The sequence below is a fragment of the Balaenoptera physalus genome (genome assembly GCF_965194825.1).
Source record: "Balaenoptera physalus genome assembly, chromosome: 1".
Lineage (NCBI taxonomy): Eukaryota > Metazoa > Chordata > Mammalia > Artiodactyla > Balaenopteridae > Balaenoptera > Balaenoptera physalus.
Window position 1 is genome coordinate 152,207,917 of NC_138882.1, and position 21,105 is coordinate 152,229,021.

At 42.0% G+C, this 21,105-nt stretch overlaps 1 protein-coding gene and 1 long non-coding RNA gene across 2 annotated transcripts; one reads left to right on the top strand and one right to left on the bottom strand.

Annotated features, from left to right (window-relative positions):
* Positions 1-1,093: 1,093 nt before the first annotated feature.
* LOC309645787 lies at positions 1,094-4,508 on the bottom strand. Its single transcript, XR_014255063.1, has 2 exons — positions 3,930-4,508; positions 1,094-3,891 (listed from the first exon to the last, which is right to left on the bottom strand). It is a non-coding gene; the product is annotated as an uncharacterized lncRNA (long non-coding RNA).
* Positions 4,509-4,516: 8 nt separating this feature from the next.
* On the top strand, positions 4,517-19,811 carry COA7 (cytochrome c oxidase assembly factor 7). Its single transcript, XM_082430866.1, has 3 exons — positions 4,517-4,696; positions 8,500-8,640; positions 18,583-19,811. Exons 1-3 carry the CDS (start codon positions 4,591-4,593, stop codon positions 19,029-19,031), a joined length of 696 nt encoding a protein of 231 aa, XP_082286992.1. The 5' UTR covers positions 4,517-4,590; the 3' UTR covers positions 19,032-19,811.
* Positions 19,812-21,105: the final 1,294 nt, after the last annotated feature.

Sequence of the window (21,105 nt, forward strand, 5' to 3'; positions counted from 1 at the left end):
CATTTTAGTTTGGTTCCACAACACTAACCAAGATGTGGAAACAACTTAAATGTCATTGACAGGTGAATGGATAAAGAAAGTGTTTTTTATATACATATATATATATGGGATATTACTCAGCCTTAAGAAGGAAATTCTGCAATATGCTACAACATGGATGAACTTTTTTTTTTTTTTTTAATATTTATTGACTGATTGATTGGCTGTGTCAGGTCTTAGTTGCAGCACGCAGGATCTTTCGCTGCAGCACGCAGGCTTAGTTGCCCTGCAGTATGTGGGATCTTAGTTTCCTGACCAGGAATCGAACCAGCACCCCCTGCATTGCAAGACGGATTCTCAACCAGTGGACCACCAGGGAAGTCCCAACATGGATGAACTTTGAGGACATTATGCTAAGTGAAATGAACTAGTTATAGAAAGACAAATACTGCATGATTTCACTTATATGAGGTACCTAAAATTGTCAAATTCATAGAATCTAGGAAAGGAATGATGGTTGCCAGGGGCTGGACAGAAGAGGAAACTGGGAGTTACTAATCAAGGACATAAAGTTTCAGTTAAGCAAGATTAACAAGCTCTTAGAAATCTGCTGTACAACACTGTACATTGTACACATAGTCAACGATAATATATTTCTATACTTAAAAATTTGTTAAGAGGGTAGATCTCATTTTAAGTGTCCTTAAACAAAGTAAAATTCAAACAAACAAAAATACAAAGTGACTGCAGCATTTTACATTCTGACCAGAAACATATAAGGGTTCCAGGTTTTTTCTGCATCCTCATGAACACTTGCTATTGTTTGTCTTGTTGATTACAGCCATTCTAGTAATTTTATAGTGGTATCTCATTGTGGATTTTTATTTGCATTTCCCCATGCTGGGTTTCTTTTTGCGTGCTCGTTACCTATCTATATGTCTTCTTTGGTGAAATGTCTACTCAAATACATTGCCCATTTTCTTAAATGTTATCTTCTTATTGTTGAGCTGTAGGTGTTCTCTATATGTTCTGGATACAAGTCCATTGTGGTAAAGACAGCTTGCAAATATTTTCTCCCACCCTCCCCAAAATATATAAGCACATTAAAAAAAAATTGTTTTTTTAACATTTTATTTTTATTTTTGGCTGCATTGGGTCTTCATTGCGGTGCGCAGGCTTCTCATTGCAGTGGCTTCTCTTGTTGCAGAACACGGGCTCTAGACACACGGGCTTCAGTAATTGCAGCACACAGGCTCAGTAGTCGCGGCGCACAGGCTCTAGGGAGCTAAGGCTTCAGTAGTTGTGGCTCGCGGGCTCAGTAGTTGTGGTGCACGGGCTTAATTGCTCCACGGCATGTGGGATCTTCCAGGACCGGGGATCAAACCTGTGTCTCCTGCATTGGCAGGCGGATTCTCAACCACTGCACCACCAGGGAAGTCCTATAATCACATTTTAAATGTTAATAAATATTACCAAATTGCTCTCCAAAGAGGAGGCATCAATTTATATTCCCACCAACAGCGTATGGCAATGCTGGTTTCTCAGCACCACCACAAACACAGGATGCCAATCTTTGTTAATCTGAGATGAAAACCATTGCACTGTTTTAACTTTGCCTTCCTTTAATGATTAGGAGGAGCATCTCACCATATATTTGTTGACAAGTGCTTTTGCTCTTCTAAGAATTGCATGTTCTTGTTGAAATCTTGCATTCTTCAATTTTGCATCCCTTAAGACCTAGTCATTATTAAACATCCAGGGAATGTTTGTTGAACGAATGAAGTGTAATGTTGTGAAGAATAAATGAGATAATATATCTAAAGTACTAAACTCATAATTAGTGACCAATTAATATTATTAGTTGAATCTAAGTCTGGAGTCAGGAAGTGAGAACTATAATGCCCTTGAATTCTTTCCTCTAGGATCTGGGATGGTTGCTAGGATTCCAAGAGGCCTGGTTTCTCCTGGTCCTCTCACTGTGTGTTTTAGGGTAAATCACTTAACTTCTCGGACCTTCAGTTTGTCTGCAACAGTCTACAAGCTGTATCATGCTTATCAAAAAGGGTTATTAGGTGAAAGACATAAGATTAATTTACAATAAACATATATTCATGTATCACTTGAATAATTAAAATAAATATTTTAAAAAGTAAATGCAAGCATTTATAATAGAGGGGAATAAAACTACAGAGATAAGGACAGGCCTAAAAAAAGAAGCTAGCTGCCCTTTTGATGACCTTATATTTCATTTAAAAATATGTGACCGACTTGGCCCAGCCTCTCTTCCATCTTTTCTCCAACTCTCTATCGCCCTCTACTGCTTAGGCTGTCTCATTTCAATGCAGTTCAACTCAGCAAATATGATTAAGGAAAAAGTATTACATATTTGTGGCCCAGTCCCTGACTTTAGTTATCTACATCACCCTCAACCAAGTTCTGCTCTATTTTTGGTCCTGTGTCCAGCACACAGATATAGAGCTCACAGTCTGGTTGGGACACAGACTTTCATGACTTTTGGGGCTTGACAAGAAACATTTCTAGAACAGGAATGACTCTGAGCTAGGCACTGTGCTAAGCATACTGCATACATGCAATTTTAGTCCTACTGACAGCCATCCAAGGGATCTTCTTTTTTTTTTTTAATTTATTTAATTTATTTTTGGCTGCGTTGGGTCTTCATTGCTGTGTGTGGGTTTTCTCTAATTTTGGTGAGCAGGGGCTACTCTTCGTTGCAGTGCGCAGGCTTCTCTTTGTGGTGGCTTCTCTTGTTGCGGAGCACGGGCTCTAGGCACGCGGGCTTCAGTAGTTGTGGCATGCGGGCTCAGTAGTTGTGGCACAAGGGCTTAGTTGCTCTGCGGCATGTGGGATCTTCCCCGACCAGGGCTCAAACCCATGACCCCTACATTGGCAGGTGGATTCTTAACCACTGCACCACCAGGGAAGCCCACAAGGGATCTTCATTTACAGAAGAGGAATCAGGCTCACAAATGTGATTGGGTCAAGGTCACAATTTAGTAAACATGGGACATAGACTCTGACTGAGATCTGTCTGCCCTCCAAAGCCAGTCATCCCCTACTACATTATATCAGAATAGACCAAGTGGGGTGGAACACTGAAGTCAGAGGATCTAAATCTACTCTAGGAGTGTATGGTTGTTGCATCTGGGAAGACATTACAGAGGAGAAGTTCTCTGATTTGAGAAGGGTGGTCCACGCATCAAGAGCAATAGTAAACAGGGACACAAACCTGGGACCGATCCAAAGAACAGAAAGTTGGGTGGGATATGGGGGAGGAGAGGCAGGAGATGAGGTTAGAATCAGATTGTACAGGGCTTTGGAGGCCAGCCAAAGGAAGGTGAACTCAAAATCAAAGGTCAGGGCTTCTCTATCTGAGACATGTGTACTGAGGGAATCTCCCAAGGTGATCGGGGGTTTGAGAAACCACTAGTAAATGTGGCATAGCAACTGGAATGTGTTATGCTACGAAGGATGCATTATGGAATTGAATGTAAAAACAAATGAACTTTTAAAATAAAACTGGGATTTCAAAGACACTTCCCACGTACAGTCAGCTGCTCTACAATAAGGACGTGGTTGGAAGTAGTCCACTCTCTGATGCCGTTAGGGATAGGTTAATAATGAAGCCATTTGGGAACCATTGCTATAGGTGATGGGAAACAATGGACTGAGCTCCACTGAGGGCTCTAGAGGAGGAATGGCTGGGACTCAAAGATGAATAGGAACTGACTGTCTTTGGACAGCTTTCAGTCTAGGCTTTATGGAACCAATGATTCTGAGCAGGAGAAAAAGCAAAAACCAGCTGAAGTTCCTCTCCTCCTTCCTATGTCTTTGACATGTTCCTCTTGTACCTCATTCTTTTATTTAAAAAAGATTTACGGCACAACTCTCTCACTTCCTGTGTGACCTTGGACAAGTTAACCTCTCTGTACCTCAGTTTCCTCATTGGGAGAATGGGGATAACAATAATTCCTACCCCATAGGGTCACAATGAGTGCCATGAGAATTAGTATAGTATTAGTATAAAGCTCTGCTTAGGAAAGCAGAGATGAACCAGATTTTTCATTGCACTTGTACAGACTTATGAACACTGGTTTGTCTAGCTACACCTGGCACATAGTAGGTGCTCAAAATACTTGCTGAATGAATAAACAAATGCCTTCCTACTAAACTGCAAGCTCTTTAAAGGCAGGGACCATACTTCCTAGCTGTTGTATTACTAAAACCAAGCATTTGGTGACGCACACAGAGGCGCTTAGGGAACACCGAATTAACGAATGAATGGAATAAATGACTGCAGGCAGAGAAGCATTAAGACCACAAGGCTGGCACAAAGTGCTGCAGGAAGACTGCTACCACTTTCAGGAGTGGGCTGACCAGAGGGAAAGATGGGACAGCCAAAGACTAACAGCATGAGGACAGAGGAGAGCCTAGGCTCCGGGCACGGTGCCTTCCGGACGCCCGGGTGACCGCGGACCTCGGCGGCACGCCCCTCCCAGGCCCCGCCCCTCCGCCGGCTCACGTGACCGTGGGGCGGGCGGCGTGGCCATGAGCAGACTGGCTGGGTGATATTTGGCTCGGCGAGCAAGAGCCATGGCGGGCGTGGTGGACTTCCAGGACGAGGAGCAGGTGAAGTCCTTTCTGGAGAACATGGAGGTGGAGTGCAACTACCAGTGCTACCGCGAGAAGGACCCGGACGGTGAGCGCCGCCTGCACGGCCTTAAGGACACGTGAGGGCTCGGTGCGCAGGGACGGGGGGCTGGAAGGGTCACGCGAGCGACCTCTGAGAGGATCTGGAAGGGGCCGCGGGCCGGAGACGCGGGGTCTGTAGGACGCGGACGGCTCTTTGTGTGTTGGGGAGGGGCGGGATGGGTTCCACGTGACTTGCGGGGCTCGCAGCCGGGGCTTACTCTGCCGGCGGCACCGAGCCTGGAGGCCGGGCTGGAAGGAAGAGAAGCGCGCGGGCGTTTGGAGTAGAGGGACTGGGGCTACATCAGTAAACTGATAAAACGTCCTGTCCTCGTGGAGCTTATGTTCTGGTGGGGGGTATTGGACAATAAACATAAGAAAATAAATGAGATAGTGTGTTAGAAGGTAGTAAGTGAAGTGGGAAAAAGAATTGACTGAGAGGTATCAGGAGTTCAGGAGGGCAATTTTAAATTGAGTGGTCAGGGAGAATCATTGGGAGAGTGGCATTTGAACAGTGTTGAAGAAGGTAAGGGAGAATCATGCCAGGCAGAGGTAACAGCTAGTGAAAAGGCTCTGAGGCGTGAATGTGCCCCGTGTGTTCTGGGAACATTGAGTTGACTTCAGTGTGTGGGTGGATGGTGATGTCCAGAAGGGGCCACGCAGAGCAGTCAGTATCTTTGGGTGGTTTTCTTCTTCTTACTTCATTTTTATAAAGGGGGAAAAAAAAATGGCACTGGCCCTACCTTCAAATAGCTTGCATTCTAGCTTGAAGCTGACCAACTACAGAGTTGCTCTGCAGTGTATGATGGCTTAAAAAGAACCCAGTGTTGTTCTTTGAGGGCTGGTCTATGTCCTGAGTGTAGGGAGATTTCACAGGAGTTGGAATCACTGAAGAGCAGAATGGTTGGGGAAGACTTCTGGAAGAAGTCAGGAGGGATAGGCAAGTAGTGTTGATAAAATGGAGCAGAGGAAGAGAAGAAAATGCTCTTTTGGAAGGTTGAAGTCAGAATGTAGTCAGAAATAAGATTGACGGGGACCCTGGGCCACAGTGTGTCAGACCTTTTTTTTTTTTTAACATCTTTATTGGAGTATAATTGCTTTACAATGGTGTGTTAGTTTCTGCTTTATAACAAAGTGAATCAGCTGTACATATACATATATCCCCATATCTCCTCCCTCTTGCATCTCCCTCCCACCCTCCCTATCCCACCCCTCTAGGTGGTCACAAAGCACCCAGCTGATCTCCCTGTGCTATGCGGCTGCTTCCCACTAGCTATCTATTTTACATTTGGTAATGTATATAAGTCCATGCCAGTCTCTTACTTCGTCCCAGCTCACCCTTCCCCCTCCCCGTGTCCTCAAGTCCATTCTCTACATCTGTGTCTTTATTCCTGTCCTGCCCCTAGATTCTTCAGAACCCATTTTTTTTTTCTTAGATTCCATATATATGTGTTAGTATTCGGTATTTGTTTTTCTCTTTCTGACTTACTTCACTCTGTATGACAGACTCTAGGTCCATCCACCTCACTACAAATAACTCAATTTCATTTCTTTATATGGCTGAGTAATATTCCATTGTATATATGTTCCGCATCTTCTTTATCCATTCATCTGTCCATGGACACTTAGGTTGCTTCCATGTCCTGGCTATTGTAAATAGAGCTGCAATGAACATTGTGGTACATGACTCTTTTTGAATTATGGTTTTCTCAGGGTATATGCCCAGTAGTGGGATTGCTGGGTCCTACAGTAGTTCTATTTTTAGTTTTTTAAGGAACCTCCATACTGTTCTCCATAGTGGCTGTATCAATTTACATTCCCACCAAAGTGCAAGAGGGTTCCCTTTTCTCCACACCCTCTCCAGCATTTATTGTTTGTAGATTTTTTGATGATGGCCATTCTGACTGGTGTGAGGTGATACCTCATTGTGGTTTTAATTTGCATTTCTCTAACAATTAGTGATGTTGAGCATTCTTTCATGTTTTTGTTGGCAATCTGTGTATCTTCTTTGGAGAAATGTCTATTTAGATCTTCTGCCCATTTTTGGATTGGGTTGTTTGTTTTTTTGATATTGAGCTGCATGAGGTGCTTGTAAATTTTGGAGATTAATCCTTTGTCAGTTGCTTCGTTTGCAAATATTTTCTCCCATTCTGAGGGATGTCTTTTCGTCTTGTTTATGGAGTGTGTCAGACCTTGAATGCTACGGAAAGGCATTTAGAATTTATTCTGTAGGCAGTGGAAAGCCATACATGTTTTTGTACTCTGGAGATGTACGGAGCAGTGAAGTAGGGGAGGGTGGGCATATAAGAAGGGCAGGCTGCGGCACTTCAGAAGGAGAGCCCGAGAGGAGGCTGTAGTTACTATAGCTACTTCTATATTAGTCTTCAAGATCATCATTTCTCACCTGGATTACTGAAATAGCCTTCTAACTTGGCTCTCCATTTGCACCGTCACTCCCTTAAAATCTATTCTCTACTCACAGACTGATAATTAAATTTTTATTTTGTTATTTTAAATGTTTATTAGATTTTTAAATGACAAAGTAACACATTTTTGTTACTATCAGTGTTGAAGTGTGTCTCTTCACACTTAACTTCCTCCATATTCATCCAGACACATACAAACATATATATTAGAATGACCTTTTAAAAATGCAAATCGAATCATATTGCTTCCCTTCTTAAAACCCTCCAGTGGTTTGCCATTGACTTGGAGTAAAATCCCAATTTCTTCCTATCTTCTACAAGGCCCTGTGATTGGTCCCTGCCTTCTCCTCACTTCCTGCCTCTTTCTTCCTAGATCCAGCCACATTATACCTTATTTGTGCCAAGCTTATTCCCTCTTTTGGGTCTTTTTATTTACTGTTCCTTGTGCCTGAGACTTTCTGCCTCCTTCCCATTTCATTGTCTTTAAATAGCTAGTTCATTCATGTTATTCACATCTCAGCTTACACATCGAAGTCCCCAATAAGGCCCTCCCTGATCGCCCAGTCTATGTTAACCATTCCCCCAACATGCACAACGAACTATCTTATCCTGTTTTAGTTCAGTCATATTTGTTTATTAAGGTTTGAATGCATCTTGCTAACCTATTTACTTATTTATTGTATTTCCTCCTCTACAATGTAATTTTTAGGCAGGCAAGTGACTGTATTCCCAGCAATTAAAGCAGTGTCTTGTACATTGATGCAGATAGATGCTCAAATATTTGTTGAATGAAAATGAACAAGAGATGGGTGTTATTGTGGATGAAGAAAAAGGGACAGAGGAGAGAGATGTTAAGGAGAGGCTTGCTGGGACTAGAGACTGCCAAGGAGAGGGAGTCTATTTCCAACTCCTTTGGTAGCTGCCATTTCGACTCTTTCTTCTTAATGTACCCAGCCTGGCCAAGGATTAAGGTATAGTCGTCAAAGCATCCCTTTCTTGCAGCTATGAAGACTAGCTCATGGACCTTGTTGGTTCTCAGTGTTTTACTGCTGAACTTCCTGAGAAGTTCCAAAGCTAGCAAACTTTCATTATGGAAGCCAGTGCGTCTTTGGGCCTTGCTGACAGGGAACAGAGGGCTGGTGAGTGGTGGAGGCAGTGCGGGGCCAAGGTCTCCCCAGTCTGTACATTCCTCTGTCCTAGGCTGAGGGCGGACAGTGCCATTTGTAGGAGTGGCTGAACACGACCTGCATTCTTTGTGGCGAGGTCACCTTGCCACACCTCAGGAGGAGAGAGGCTGGTCCTAAATAAAAGGCACATCTGGCCTGCCACACCTGGACCCTCCCCACTGCCCCAGACTTGAACAGCAGCTTTTGCCCTTTCCTCACAGGTTGCTATCGTCTGGTGGACTATTTGGAAGGGATCCAGAAGAATTTTGATGAGGCTGCCAAGGTGTTGAAGTTCAACTGTGAAGAGAACAAACACAGTGATAGCTGCTACAAACTGGGGGCCTATTATGTGACTGGGAAAGGTAAGGAGGGGCCTGCTTTCTTTGGTCCTTATCATTGATGGTGGTGCTGACATCACATCCTGAGGCTCATACTGAGCCCTCTTTACAGAAGGGTCCTCACAGGCATTGGGGAAGCATGTTGTAGGAAAATGTGGAGTCAAGAGTTTAGCAAAGTGATGGAGGGACGAGCACAGCCTTTCAAGTCAGGCAGACCTTAAGGAATGCTGTTTGCAAGTAGTGGGACCTTGAGCCGGTCACGTTACCTCTGTGCATCAGTTATATCACCTGTAAAATGGAGAAAAAAAATAGTACTTGCTTCATAGGGTTGTTGTGAGGATTAAATAAGGTAACGTAGGTAAAGGCATCAGCATGTGCCTGGCACAGAGGAAGGGACCAATAATTAATTCCTTTCCATCTGCTTTTCTCCTCATGACCTAATTGCAGTTGGTATTCAGTAGTGTTTAAGTTATCTATTGCTAAATAACAAATTATTCCAACAAACCTATCATTTCACATAGTTTCTGTGGGTCAGGAATTTGGGAGTGGCTGAGCTGTGTGCCCCAGGGTCTCTCAGTGAGGTTGCAGTCAAGACATTAGCCAGGGAGCCAGGGCTGTAGTCCTTTGAAGGTTAGACTGGAACCAGAGTTTCCAATCCTAAGCTGGCTCACTCACATGGCTGTTGGTGAAAGCTTCTGTTCCTTGCCAGCTGTTGTCAGGAGACCTCAGTTCCTTGTCACATGGATCTCTTCATGGGCTACCTGTATGTCCTGGAGACATGGCATCTGGCTTCCTCCAGAGTGAGTGATCCAAAGAGGGAGCAAGATGGAATCCACAGTGTCTTTTATACTATACCCTTGGAAGTCACACACTTTTCATTTGTACCCCACTCTGTTTATTAGAAATGAGTCACGAAGTTTAGCTTACACTAATTGGAGAAAACTTAAATTCCACCTGTTGAAGGAAGGAATATCAAGAATTTATGGGCTGGGACTTCCCTGGTGGCGCAGTGGTTAAGAATCCTCCTGCCAATGCAGGGGACACGGGTTCGAGCCCTGGTCCAGGAAGATCCCACATGCTGTGGAGCAACTAAGCCTTGCGCCACAACTACTGAGCCTGTGCTCTAGAGCCTGCGAGCTACAACTACTGAACCTGCATGCCACAACTACTGAACCTGCGTGCCACAACTACTGAAGCCCACACGCCTAGATCCCGTGTTCCGCAACAAGAGAAGCCACTGCAGTGAGAGGCCTGCACACCACACCGAAGAGTAGCCCCCGCTCGCTGCCACAACTAGAGAAAGCCCGTGCACAGCAATGAAGACGCAACGCAGCCAAAAATAAATTTATTTAAATAAATGAATTAAATAAATTAAAAAAAAAAGAATTTATGGGCATATTTTAAAACCACCACAAATAGGGAATATGACTTTAGACAGGCAACTCTTTTTTTGCTCACTAGAGCATGAGCTTCTTGAGGATGATCCCTTGTTCCCAGTACCCAGTGAAGCCTGGTTAGAAGGATGTTCAGTGAGAGTTTGATGAAGAGAATGTCTTTTTAAATTTCTGGAGCTGTGTGGGCTATTTCTGCCTTCACATGGGACATGGGGTCTGTGGTAGTCTCAAAGTTGAAGAAAGTTTAGCATTAATAGGAATATCAGGTTCCCTTGCTTAAGCAGAGGAGCATTTCTTTGGCCTAGTAACTCTCCTAGTATCTTTTCCTAAGGAAATAACTGGAAATGCAAATAAAGATTATATGCAAACATTCTCACCCCAGCATTATCTATCTGGCAGAATTTTATTTTCATTAATTTATAATTTATAAGTAATATATAACTGCATTATATTAATTATTTTTTTTTAAAAATCTATGTGCCAACAGTAGCAGTTTAGTTAAATAAATAATGTTACTTCCAGCAGCTGGAATGTTATTTAGTCCATTAAAAAATAATGTTTTGGGACTTCCCTCGTGGCTCAGTGGTTAAGAATCTGCCAATGCAGGAGACACAGGTTTGAGCCCTGGTCTGGGAAGATCTCACATGCCGCGGAGCAACTAAGCCTGTGCACCACAACTACTGAGCCTGTGCTCTAGAGCCTGCGAGCCACAACTACTGAGCCTGCGTGCCACAACTACTGAACCCGCACGCCTAGAGCCTGTGCTCCGCAACAAGGGAAGCCACCGCAGTGAGAAGCCCATGCACCGCAACAAAGAGTAGCCACTGCTCGCCGCAGCTAGAGAAAGCCCGTGCACAGCAATGAAGACCCAACTCAGCCAAGAATAAATAAATAAATAAATTTATTTAATAAAAAAATAATGTTTCTACATAAGCAGAACACTCTACTGACATAAATCACAGCGAGATCCTTTTTGACCCACCTCCTAAAGTAAGGGAAATAAAAGCAAAAATAAACAAATAGGACCTAATGAAAGTTAAAAGCTTTTGCACAGCAAAGGAAACCAGAAACAAGACTAAAAGACAACCCAGAATGGGAGAAAATATTTGCAAACAAAACGACCAACAAAGGATTAATCTCCAAAATACACAAGCAGCTCATGCAGCTCAATATCAAAAAAACAAACAATCCAATCCAAAAATGGGCAGAAGGCCTAAATAGACATTTCTCCAAAGAAGATATACAGATTGCCAACAAATACATGAAAAGATGCTCAACATCACTAATCATTAGAGAAATGCAAATCAAAACCACAGTGAGGTAACACCTCACACCGGTCAAAATGGCCATCATCAAAAAATCTAGAAACAACAAATGCTGGAGAGGGTGTGGAGAAAAGGGAACCGTCTTGCACTGTTGGTGGGAATGTAAATTGATACAGCCACTATGGAGAACAGTATGGAGAGTCCTTAAAAAACTAAAAATAGAACTCCCATACGACCCAGCAATCCCACTACTGGGCATATACCCTGAGAAAATCATAATTCAAAAAGAGACATGTACCATGATGTTCATTGCAGCACTGTTTACAACAGCCAGGACATGGAAGCAACCAAAATGTCCATCAACAGATGAATGGATAAAGAAGATGTGGCACATACATACAATGGAATATTACTCAGCCATAAAAGGAATGAAATTGAGTTATTTGCAGTGAGGTGGATGGACCCAGAATCTGTCATACAGAGTGAAGTAAGTCAGAGCAAAACAAATACCGTATGCTAACACATATATATGGAATCTAAAAAAGTGGTACTGATGAACCTAATGGCAGGACAGGAATAAAGACGCAGACATAGAGAACAGACTTGAGGTGGGGAAGGGGAAGCTGGGATGAAGTGAGAGAGTAGCATTGACATTTGTACACAACCAAATGTAAAATGAATGGCTAGTGGGAAGCTGCTGCATAGCACAAGGAGATCAACTTGATGCTTTGTGATGACCTAGAGGGGTGGGATAGGGAGGGTGGGAGTGAGGCTCAAGAGGGAGGGGATATGGGGATAGATGTATATGAATAGCTGATTCACTTTGTTGTACAGCAGAAACTAACACAACATTGTAAAGCAATTATACTCCAATAAAGATGTGAAAAAAGAAAAAAAAATGTTTTAAAATAATTTTTGTTGACATCAGGAAAGGTTTATGATATAATGTTCAGTGAAGAAAGCTGAAAACAAAATTACATATGATGTGAACTCAGCTATATAATACACTGTGCAAAAATAAAAATGTTCCTAGCTGTTTAGTCTCTGAATTTGTGTCTTGGTAAAGTTTTGGGTTCCTTTTGTCTTTATATCATATTTTACTACATTTTCCACAGGGACTTTGAGTTCCTTATTGAATTAAGGAGAACAAAAGAGGTTGTGGAGGTTGTGAAATTATTTTCCCTTCTCTTTGACAAACTTATATGATTAATGATTGTGCACTGAGACTTTTTTTTTCTTAAGTGCTCCTTTGTTGAGCAAATTTTTAGTATTTACTCTGTACAGTGAAGCAAAGATGGACCAGTGTGGGGGAAGAAATCTTTTTTTTTTTCACCCCCTCCCCAGGGAAGAAGTATTTATACTAATACCTGTTAATCTGGGAGAGCTTGATAAGTATCTTTATAGAGAGACATGTAAAGTACTTTGGGGGTTCAGTTCTGGGAGCATGTCATCATCAGGGGGTGCCGAGAGGAGGAGGCATTGAAAATGGTTCTTAAAGGACAGAGCAGATTTTATTTGCTGGAGGTAGAATAGAGTTATGTCTTCTCTTCAGAACAGAGAGCAGGTAAGCAGGTGAAAGAACACAGAGTGTTTAGAGAATAATACTTAATCCTCTGTTAAGCTGACATTGTTAAATAATTTCCTCGAGGTCACGTGTCGTCACAGGAGATCCCATTAGCTGATCTTTGCTCCTCAGACTCTTTTGGATTGTTGGTTAGGAGACCTTGGGCCCTGCCATGTCTAAAAGCCAATACTGTTGACCCCCCTGCCTAGTTCTGAGCCTAAGAATTTGCCCTCTGTTCTGAAAACACACCCAGTGTCCTTTCTTGACAAAGACTGGTTAATAACTCTCCTTTTATCAAGGATAGCTTGGGGCAGGGGAGAAGAGTGGGAGGTCACTTTTCATCCTGAGCACTAATTGACAGTGTGGTATCAGGCAAGGCATTTTCCTTCCCTGAGCTACAAATACCTCAATGACAAAATTGGAGTAATAAGGTCAGCTCACACCTTATTCATAGGATTTTTCTGAGCATCAAATGAACTCACATGTGACTGCTTTGTTAAATTGTAAAACATTCTGTCAGTGTGAACAGGTCTGGTTTGTGTTGGTTGCTGCAGAAGTTACCTTGGATTGGACACTTAGAGTGACCCAAGGAATATTTTGCCCAGGTGTTTTCATCAGTGAAATCAGCTTTGAACTATTTCTGTGAAGCCATTTAAATGTCTTATGAAAGGAAGTGGAAAGTAACTGATATATCTCTTTGATGAAATATTCTTAATAAAACATATGAAGATGGGTTTCTAATGGGGAGTGAAGAACACATGATTACAACATGTAAAAACAAGACCAAACTACACTGAAAAGGTAGTAGGAGGAAATACACCAAAAATTAATGGTGGTGGTCTCTAGGATGTGGCGATGAATGATAAGTTAGTGATGATAATTGCAAACAAACCTTTATCTCTAGGCAAAACCACTCCAGACTGCATATAGTTGACTGTTTACTGGAAAATTTGACTTGGAGTTCTTACAGGCATCGCAAACTTAACAAATCCAATATAGAATTCTTAATTGTTTTCTTTTTCTCCCAAATATTGCACCCCTGTTGTCTTCCAGTTTAGCAAGTGGTATTTCTCCCTACCTAGTAGCTTGTGGCCAGTTTAGCTCTAAAATATGTTTCAAATCTGTCCTGTCTCTCCCTTTCCTGCTACCATATTTATCCAAGCCACCTTCCTCTCCTGCTTCATTAATGCAGGTATCTAATCTTCTTTCCATAAGGCAACTAAAATGAACTTTTAAGGATATAAACCATGGATTCAATAAAATATATGAAGCAACTATTTTCAGACATTGGAAAATAGGCAGTGCAGTACAGTGATCCCTGAGAAAAGGGAAACACACAGGATGAGCCCCATGAATGATTGCTTTGGCTTTTTGCCTGGAGGTACTTTTCAGACTAGGCACAAAGAGGTGGAAGCCAAGTAGAGTATGATAGTCTTGCTGAACTGATGAGGCAGAGGTCAGAGTTTCTGGCCACTGAGGCTGCCAGAGTTTGCAGGACAGGATACCAGAGAAGAAGAAGCTACACAGAGAGGAGCTCCAGATAGCCACATAGGGGTGTTCTTAAGTCTTTGGCTCAGTGTTAAGCTGCACATGCATAGGAGGAGACTCTGAGAGACCTTGCAGTGAAAAGCTACCGGGGAGGTGTGAACTGAAAAGAGACTCCAGAGGTTTCACAGTGTTGGGAGTTGTTTGAATTCCACCAGCCAGAGTGGAGAGACCTTATTGAATACAGACTGCAGAAAGGTTCCAAAACTTAGAAACAAGCCTCAAAAGGATCAGGCTGATTCACCAGTGAATTAGTTACTTGCGAGAACAAAACTCAACAGTCTTTAGTAAAAGGTGAAAGATTCATGTGATCTGAAGAGAAACCAGAGCATAACAGTCTTTAAATGAATACAACAAAACCAGAGTGAACAAAGTAGCATCTACAATGTCCAGCATAAAGTAAGAAATTGCTAAACAGAAAAAAAGCAGTCAATAGAAACAAACCCAGATGTGACAGGGATGTTGGAATTAGCAGTCAAATATTTTTAAACAAGGAAAATAAATTTTTTAAAGGGTTTAAATAAAAGATGGACACAATGAATGAACAGATGGGAAATCTCATCACAGAAATTGAAACTATTAAAAAGAACCAAATGAAATCCTGCAATTGAAAAATGTAATATTTGAAATGAAAAATTCACTGGACAGGCTTAATAGCAAATTGGACACATCAGAAGGAAATAATCAGTGAATTTGAAAGATCAGTGAACTTGAAGACAGGATTGAAGATGTTATGTAAACTGAAGCACTGAGAGAGAAAAAGCAAAACAACAACAACACAGCCTCAACCTGTGGGGTTCACTATCCCTTAATCTAACATAACGTGTATTGGAGTCCAGAAAGAGAAGAGATTGGGGCAGAAAAAAGTATTTGAAGAAATAACAGTATAAAATTTCCAAATTTGATGAAAAATATCACTCCACAGATCCATGAAGCTTAGTGGATCCAAACAGGGTAACCAATGAAATCATACCTAGACACATTATTACCATTTGCTGAAAGCCAAAGGTAAAGAGAAAATCTTAAAAGCAGTCAGAGAAAAAGACACATTGTGGGGAACATTGGTGAGAATAATCACTGACTTCTCATCAGAAGTAATTAAGCCAGAAGACAAAAGAACAACATCTTTTAAATGGTGAAAGAAAAAAACTGTCAAACTTGAATTCTACTTTATTGAAAATATTTTTTTAAATGAAAATGGGGAATTCCCTGGCGGTCCAAGGGTTAGGACTCCACGCTCTCACTGCCGAGGGCCCAGGTTCAATCCCCGGTCAGGGAGCTAAATCCCACAAGCTGTGTGGCACAGCCAAAAAGATAAATAAATAAATGAAATAAATTCATTTTCAGATAAACAAAAGCTGAGTGAATGAGTCACTGGCAGACCTACACTACAAGAAAAGTTAAAAGTTTGGGTAGAAGGAAAATGATAAGGTGGACACTAGGCTCCATACAAAAGAAGAAAGCACACTGGACTATGCATGTAAATGTAAGAAGTTTTTCCTCATTTCTTAATGTCTTTAAAAAACTGAAGCAAAAATAATAGTTATATGTTATGGGGCTTACACTATATAGAAGTCAAACAAATAAATAATATATTTAGAAGTAAAACATGACAGCAGTAGTACAAAGGATAGAAATGTGGTAAATGAAAGTGTACTATTGTAAGGTTCTTACATTATACGTGAAGTGCTTAATATTAATTCTTGGTAGATTGTGATTAAGTATACATAGTATTTTCACTAGGTAAACCACTGATAAAAGAAGTATTACTAAAAAGCCAATGATGAGAATGAAATGGACTATTAGAAATATACAATTCAAAAGAATTGTAAGAAAGGGAAAAAAGGAACAAAAAGCATTTGGGACAAATGGGAAACAAATAAGGTTGTAGACTTAAACCCAGCTATATCAAAAATTGCATTAAATCTAAGTAAACACTCCAGTAAAAGGCATAGATTTATCAGGCTGGATATAAAAGCAAGACCTAATTATATACTGTTTAAATAGAAAGGTGGCAAGAATGCATTCTCAAAACTGAAAGAACTCAGAGGCTATAGAACTTATATGCTTTTCTAGAAAAAACTATCTGATAACCAGTAAGTAGGTGAATCAAGAGAAATAATTCAGGAATGGAGGAGCTCTGATGAAAAGACTGGTGATGAGCAGAATCCCACTTAGAATGAATGTTGGGCCAATTAGGGTTACTGAATAGAATGTAAATAATATAAACCTTTATGGCATAAAAATGCTACAGCATTTACTGAGCACGTATTATGTACTAGGCTCTTTGTAATAGAGAGGTAGGGAGAAGTGTGAGGTGAGAACATCCTCATGAGTCAATACTGTCTGAAATTTGGTTAAAAAACAAAACAAAATAGTAATGCTAACCTTTTAATAATCTATAACTCTAGGGGCTCATTTAGGAAATTTCTCTGTTGAAATATTCATTTGAAGTTAGTTTCTTCAGCTTCACTTCAGTTTGGTTGTCTTAACGACAAATGCAAGTAAAATCAAAGTTAAATTTTTTATTTACAAGTAGCATGTGTAATCCAGTTTTTCAAATTACACCTGATCCTTGAACAACACGGGTTTGAACTATGCAGGTCCACTTACAGGTAGATTTTTTTTCAATAATTAATACTACAGTAGTACTATACAATCCTCTGTTGGTTGAGTCTGCCGATGTGGAGGAGCCACATTTAGGGAGGGCTGACTCTTAAGTTATTCTTGGATTTTTGGCTGTGTAGAGAGTGGGTGCCCCTAACCCCCATATCATTCAAGGGTCAACTGTACTTCTGTCTAGCTGTCCATTCAGCCAGCCGACATTTAACTCGAACACATGCTATAAAGATGACTGGAATAGTGTCCTCTTAATGATAATGATGGTTATTTCTAGGTGGTATGTTTGGAGTGACTTTAAAAACTGAATGTTGAGTTACTTAAAATGTTTCTCTTTTTGAGAATGGAGATTTGAAATGTTCCATTAAAAAACAAAACAAAACAAAACAAAAAACAAAGAAAAAAGTGAGCCCTGTCACCACCTCTCCTTAAAGTGATCCATTAGCAGTTTCCCATTGCTCCTAGGATTAAGTGCAAGGTCCTTAAGGAGACCCATCAGACACTCCATGATCTGGCCCCTGCCTGCCTCTCCAGCCTCCCTTCCGTAGTGATTTCTGGGTTCTAGCCACATGGGCTCCTTTTCTCTTTGTATCCTATTCCTGCTGCCTGGAACAATTTTCTTTGCCTTTTTCTTTTCTTTTTTTTTTTTTCACTCCATATTTTATTTTCTTTTCCTTCTTTTTTCCATTATATCACAGCTCAAATGTCCCTTCTTTGGGGAAGCTTTCCTTTTTTTAAATTTAATTTAATTTTATTTTTGGCTGCGTTGGGTCTTCGTTGCTCTGCGTGGGCTTTCTCTAACTGCGGTGAGCGGGGGCTACTCTTCGTTGCTGTGTGGGGGCTGCTCCCTGCAGTGGCTTCTCTTGTTGTGGAGCACGGGCTCTAGGTGCTCGGGCTTCAGTAGTTGTGGCTCTCAGGCTCCAGAGTGCAGGCTCAGTAGTTGTGGCGCATGGGCTTAGTTGCTCCGAGGCATGTGGGATCTTCCCAGACCAGGGCTCAAACCCGTGTCCCCTGCATTGGCAGGAGGACTCTTAACCACTGCGCCACCAGGGAAGCCCCTGGGGAAGCTTTCCTTGACCTTGCCTCCTAGTTCAGAGCCCTGATACATTCTCATAGCATTCTGTACTTTTTCTCCATATGCTTGTCACACTTATAATCATACATTTACTTGTGTGCTTGTTTAATGTCTGTCTCATTAGACCACAAGATTCACAAAGGCAGGGACAGTATCTGTTCCTTAGAACCTAGCATATTAATTGGCAAATAATATACATTCAGTATATATTAAAATTAAACGTTTAATGAAGTGGTTATAAGATGCTGTGATCTTGCTGTTACCCTCAGAGGTAGATATTATCATTTCACCCTTTTTACCTGTTTAAGCTTCCTTATAAGATACCATTTGAACAGAAGATTCCATGGCTAAAGAAGCTGGAAAGTCTGTGCAGTAGGCCATCTTCTTTTCATGCTGCCTTAGCTCAAAGTATATAAACTTTATTCAGGAATTGCTCCCTGACTTTGGCCTGAGACATTCAGGTTCTGCCCTGGCTTAGGTTGACTTTTTTTTCCTTCCTCCCAGGTGGACTAACTCAGGATCTGAAAGCTGCCTCCAGCTGCTTTCTGATGGCATGTGAGAAGCCTGGAAAGAAGTCCTTGGAGGCATGCCACAACGTTGGTCTCCTGGCACATGATGGACAGGTCAATGAGGATGGCCAGCCCGATCTGGAGAGGGCCAGAGACTACTACACAAGGGCCTGTGATGGCAGCTATGCATCTAGCTGCTTCAACCTCAGTACCATGTTCCTGCAGGGTGCCCCCGGCTTTCCCAAGGACATGGGCCTGGCATGCAAATACTCAATGAAAGCCTGTGACCTAGGCCATGTCTGGGCCTGTGCCAATGCCAGCCGCATGTACAAGCTGGGGGATGGTGTCGATAAGGACGAAGCTAAGGCTGAAGAGCTAAAAAATCGGGCCCGGCAGCTGCACAAAGAGCAGCAGAAAAATGTCCAGCCTTTAACGTTTGGGTAGTGTGGCCCACCCTCCTAGGCAACAGTCAGCTTGAGGCTGGCACCTCCTATTTCTGATGCAGCCCTTGGAGGTCGACCTGCTGGAGCAGAAAGACTTGGGATTTAATATCAGTAACTCTGATTGTATAGACCCATTGCCCCAGAGTGTCACCTACTGGGATGTAGTCTGAAATGTGTATTTCAATCAGTATTCCTTTATCTGGTGTGATCCACATTTATGGGATCTTGGTTCTCAAACTCTTGCAGCTCTGTGAAACCAGTGAGCCATAGAGATTGGAGGGGTGGGCAGGAGAGACAGAGCAGGGAGTTGGAAAAATTAGCAGCCACAGGGCGTGAAAGAATCAGACATCATCATCATTATCACCATTATTTTAGTTGGGAGGGCTTAAAAAATCAGAAAGTATCTTGATTTACATAATAGCGGGTTTAAGGAGCTAAGAACAGTTAAATAGTCATGACTGCCACCCTCTGACTTAATCATTGGGTGTGGGCTTCCTTTTTGCCTTTAGAGTCAGATCTTTCAACAAATTCATAACTTTTACGTATGACGTAAAAGTTAAAGGCTGTTATGCTTCAGGGTTGCTAAAGAGGATACAACATAAGCCTTCCTTTAGTGGAGACATTCACACGGTAAAAATTAACATCCCCAGGCTACTCATCTGGCACAGCTAATAAGGTAACTTCAGCTAGGGATTTGTATGCAAGGGTTGGTGATAACGTTTTGTCCCTCAGAACTGAACCTTTTTAACTGTCCCTGTGAATAAACTATTTTGATTGATTAGTAGTTTGTGTTATTAGTGTTCGCTCCAGATTCTTGGTAAGGTAGAGATTATGTTCTTTGTGGTGGTTGTGCCTTTTAAGAATGTTTGCTTTTTCTGTTATCTTCCTTACTTGACACTAGGGGGCGAGCTTGTCATTTGCCTGCTGATGACATGATCATTATTTCTGTCATCACTTAATGTTTTCGGGCTTTCGGTTTTGCAACGTGTATTGGAGAGGATGTGGAGAAATTGAAAGCCTTATACGTTGTTGGTAGGAATGTAAAATGGTGCAGCCACTATGGAAAACAATATGGCGATTCCTCAAAAAATTAAACAGAATTACCATATGGTCTAGTAATTCTACTTCTGGGTATATATCCAAAAGAATTGATAGCAGGGTCTCCAAGAAGTATTTATACACCCATGTTCATAGCAGCATTCACAAAAGCCAAAAGGTGGAAACAGGGACTTCCCTGGTGGCGCAGTGGTTAAGAATCCACCTGCCAGTGCAGGGGACACGGGTTCGAGCCCTGGTCCGGGAAGATCCCACATGCCGCAGAGCAACTAAGCCTGCATGCCACAACTACTGAAGCCCGCGCACCTACAGCCCGTGCTCCGTAACAAGAGAAGCCACCACAATGAGAAGCCCGTGCACCACAACGAAGAGTAGCCCCTGCTTGCCGCAACTAGAGAAAGCCCGTGCGCAGCAACAAAGACCCAACGCAGCCAAAAATAAATAAAATAAATACATGTATTTTTTAAAAATGCAAAGAATAATAATATATTATCCAGCAGGGTCCAAGGCCATTTCATATCCAGGTTGCTATGGGAAGGAATAGGTTGATAAGAGCCAGCATGGTTGAGTTTCTCACTTCTGTGCAACCTTTGAGGTAAGGTTTGAAAATGGGTTTTCACATTCTGGTCTCAGCAGACAAGATCATTACTCTGTCTTCTGGCCAGCAGGCGACTATGTCCAACATTTTTCCTCCATCCCAGGCTTGAGCTGGATGGTGTAATGGGGAAGAAGTTTCATAATTGACTAGTGGTTTGTGTTCTCATTAGTGTTCTCACTAAAATCTCAGTGTAGTGCTCAGGACTGTGAGAAAGGGAATCAGGACTCCCAGAGAGAGAGGAGGAGGCTGGGGGGTCTTGAGATTTGGGTTTTGTTATACAGAGTCACTGACGGGTTTTGAGCGGGAGAATGAGATGATGACATTTGGAAATTAGATCACTGTAGTGTGGAAAATGGATTAAAGCGCCTGTGGGAGTAGGAGGAGGGTGGAGTCAAGCATGGGGTTAAAAAAAAACCAGATT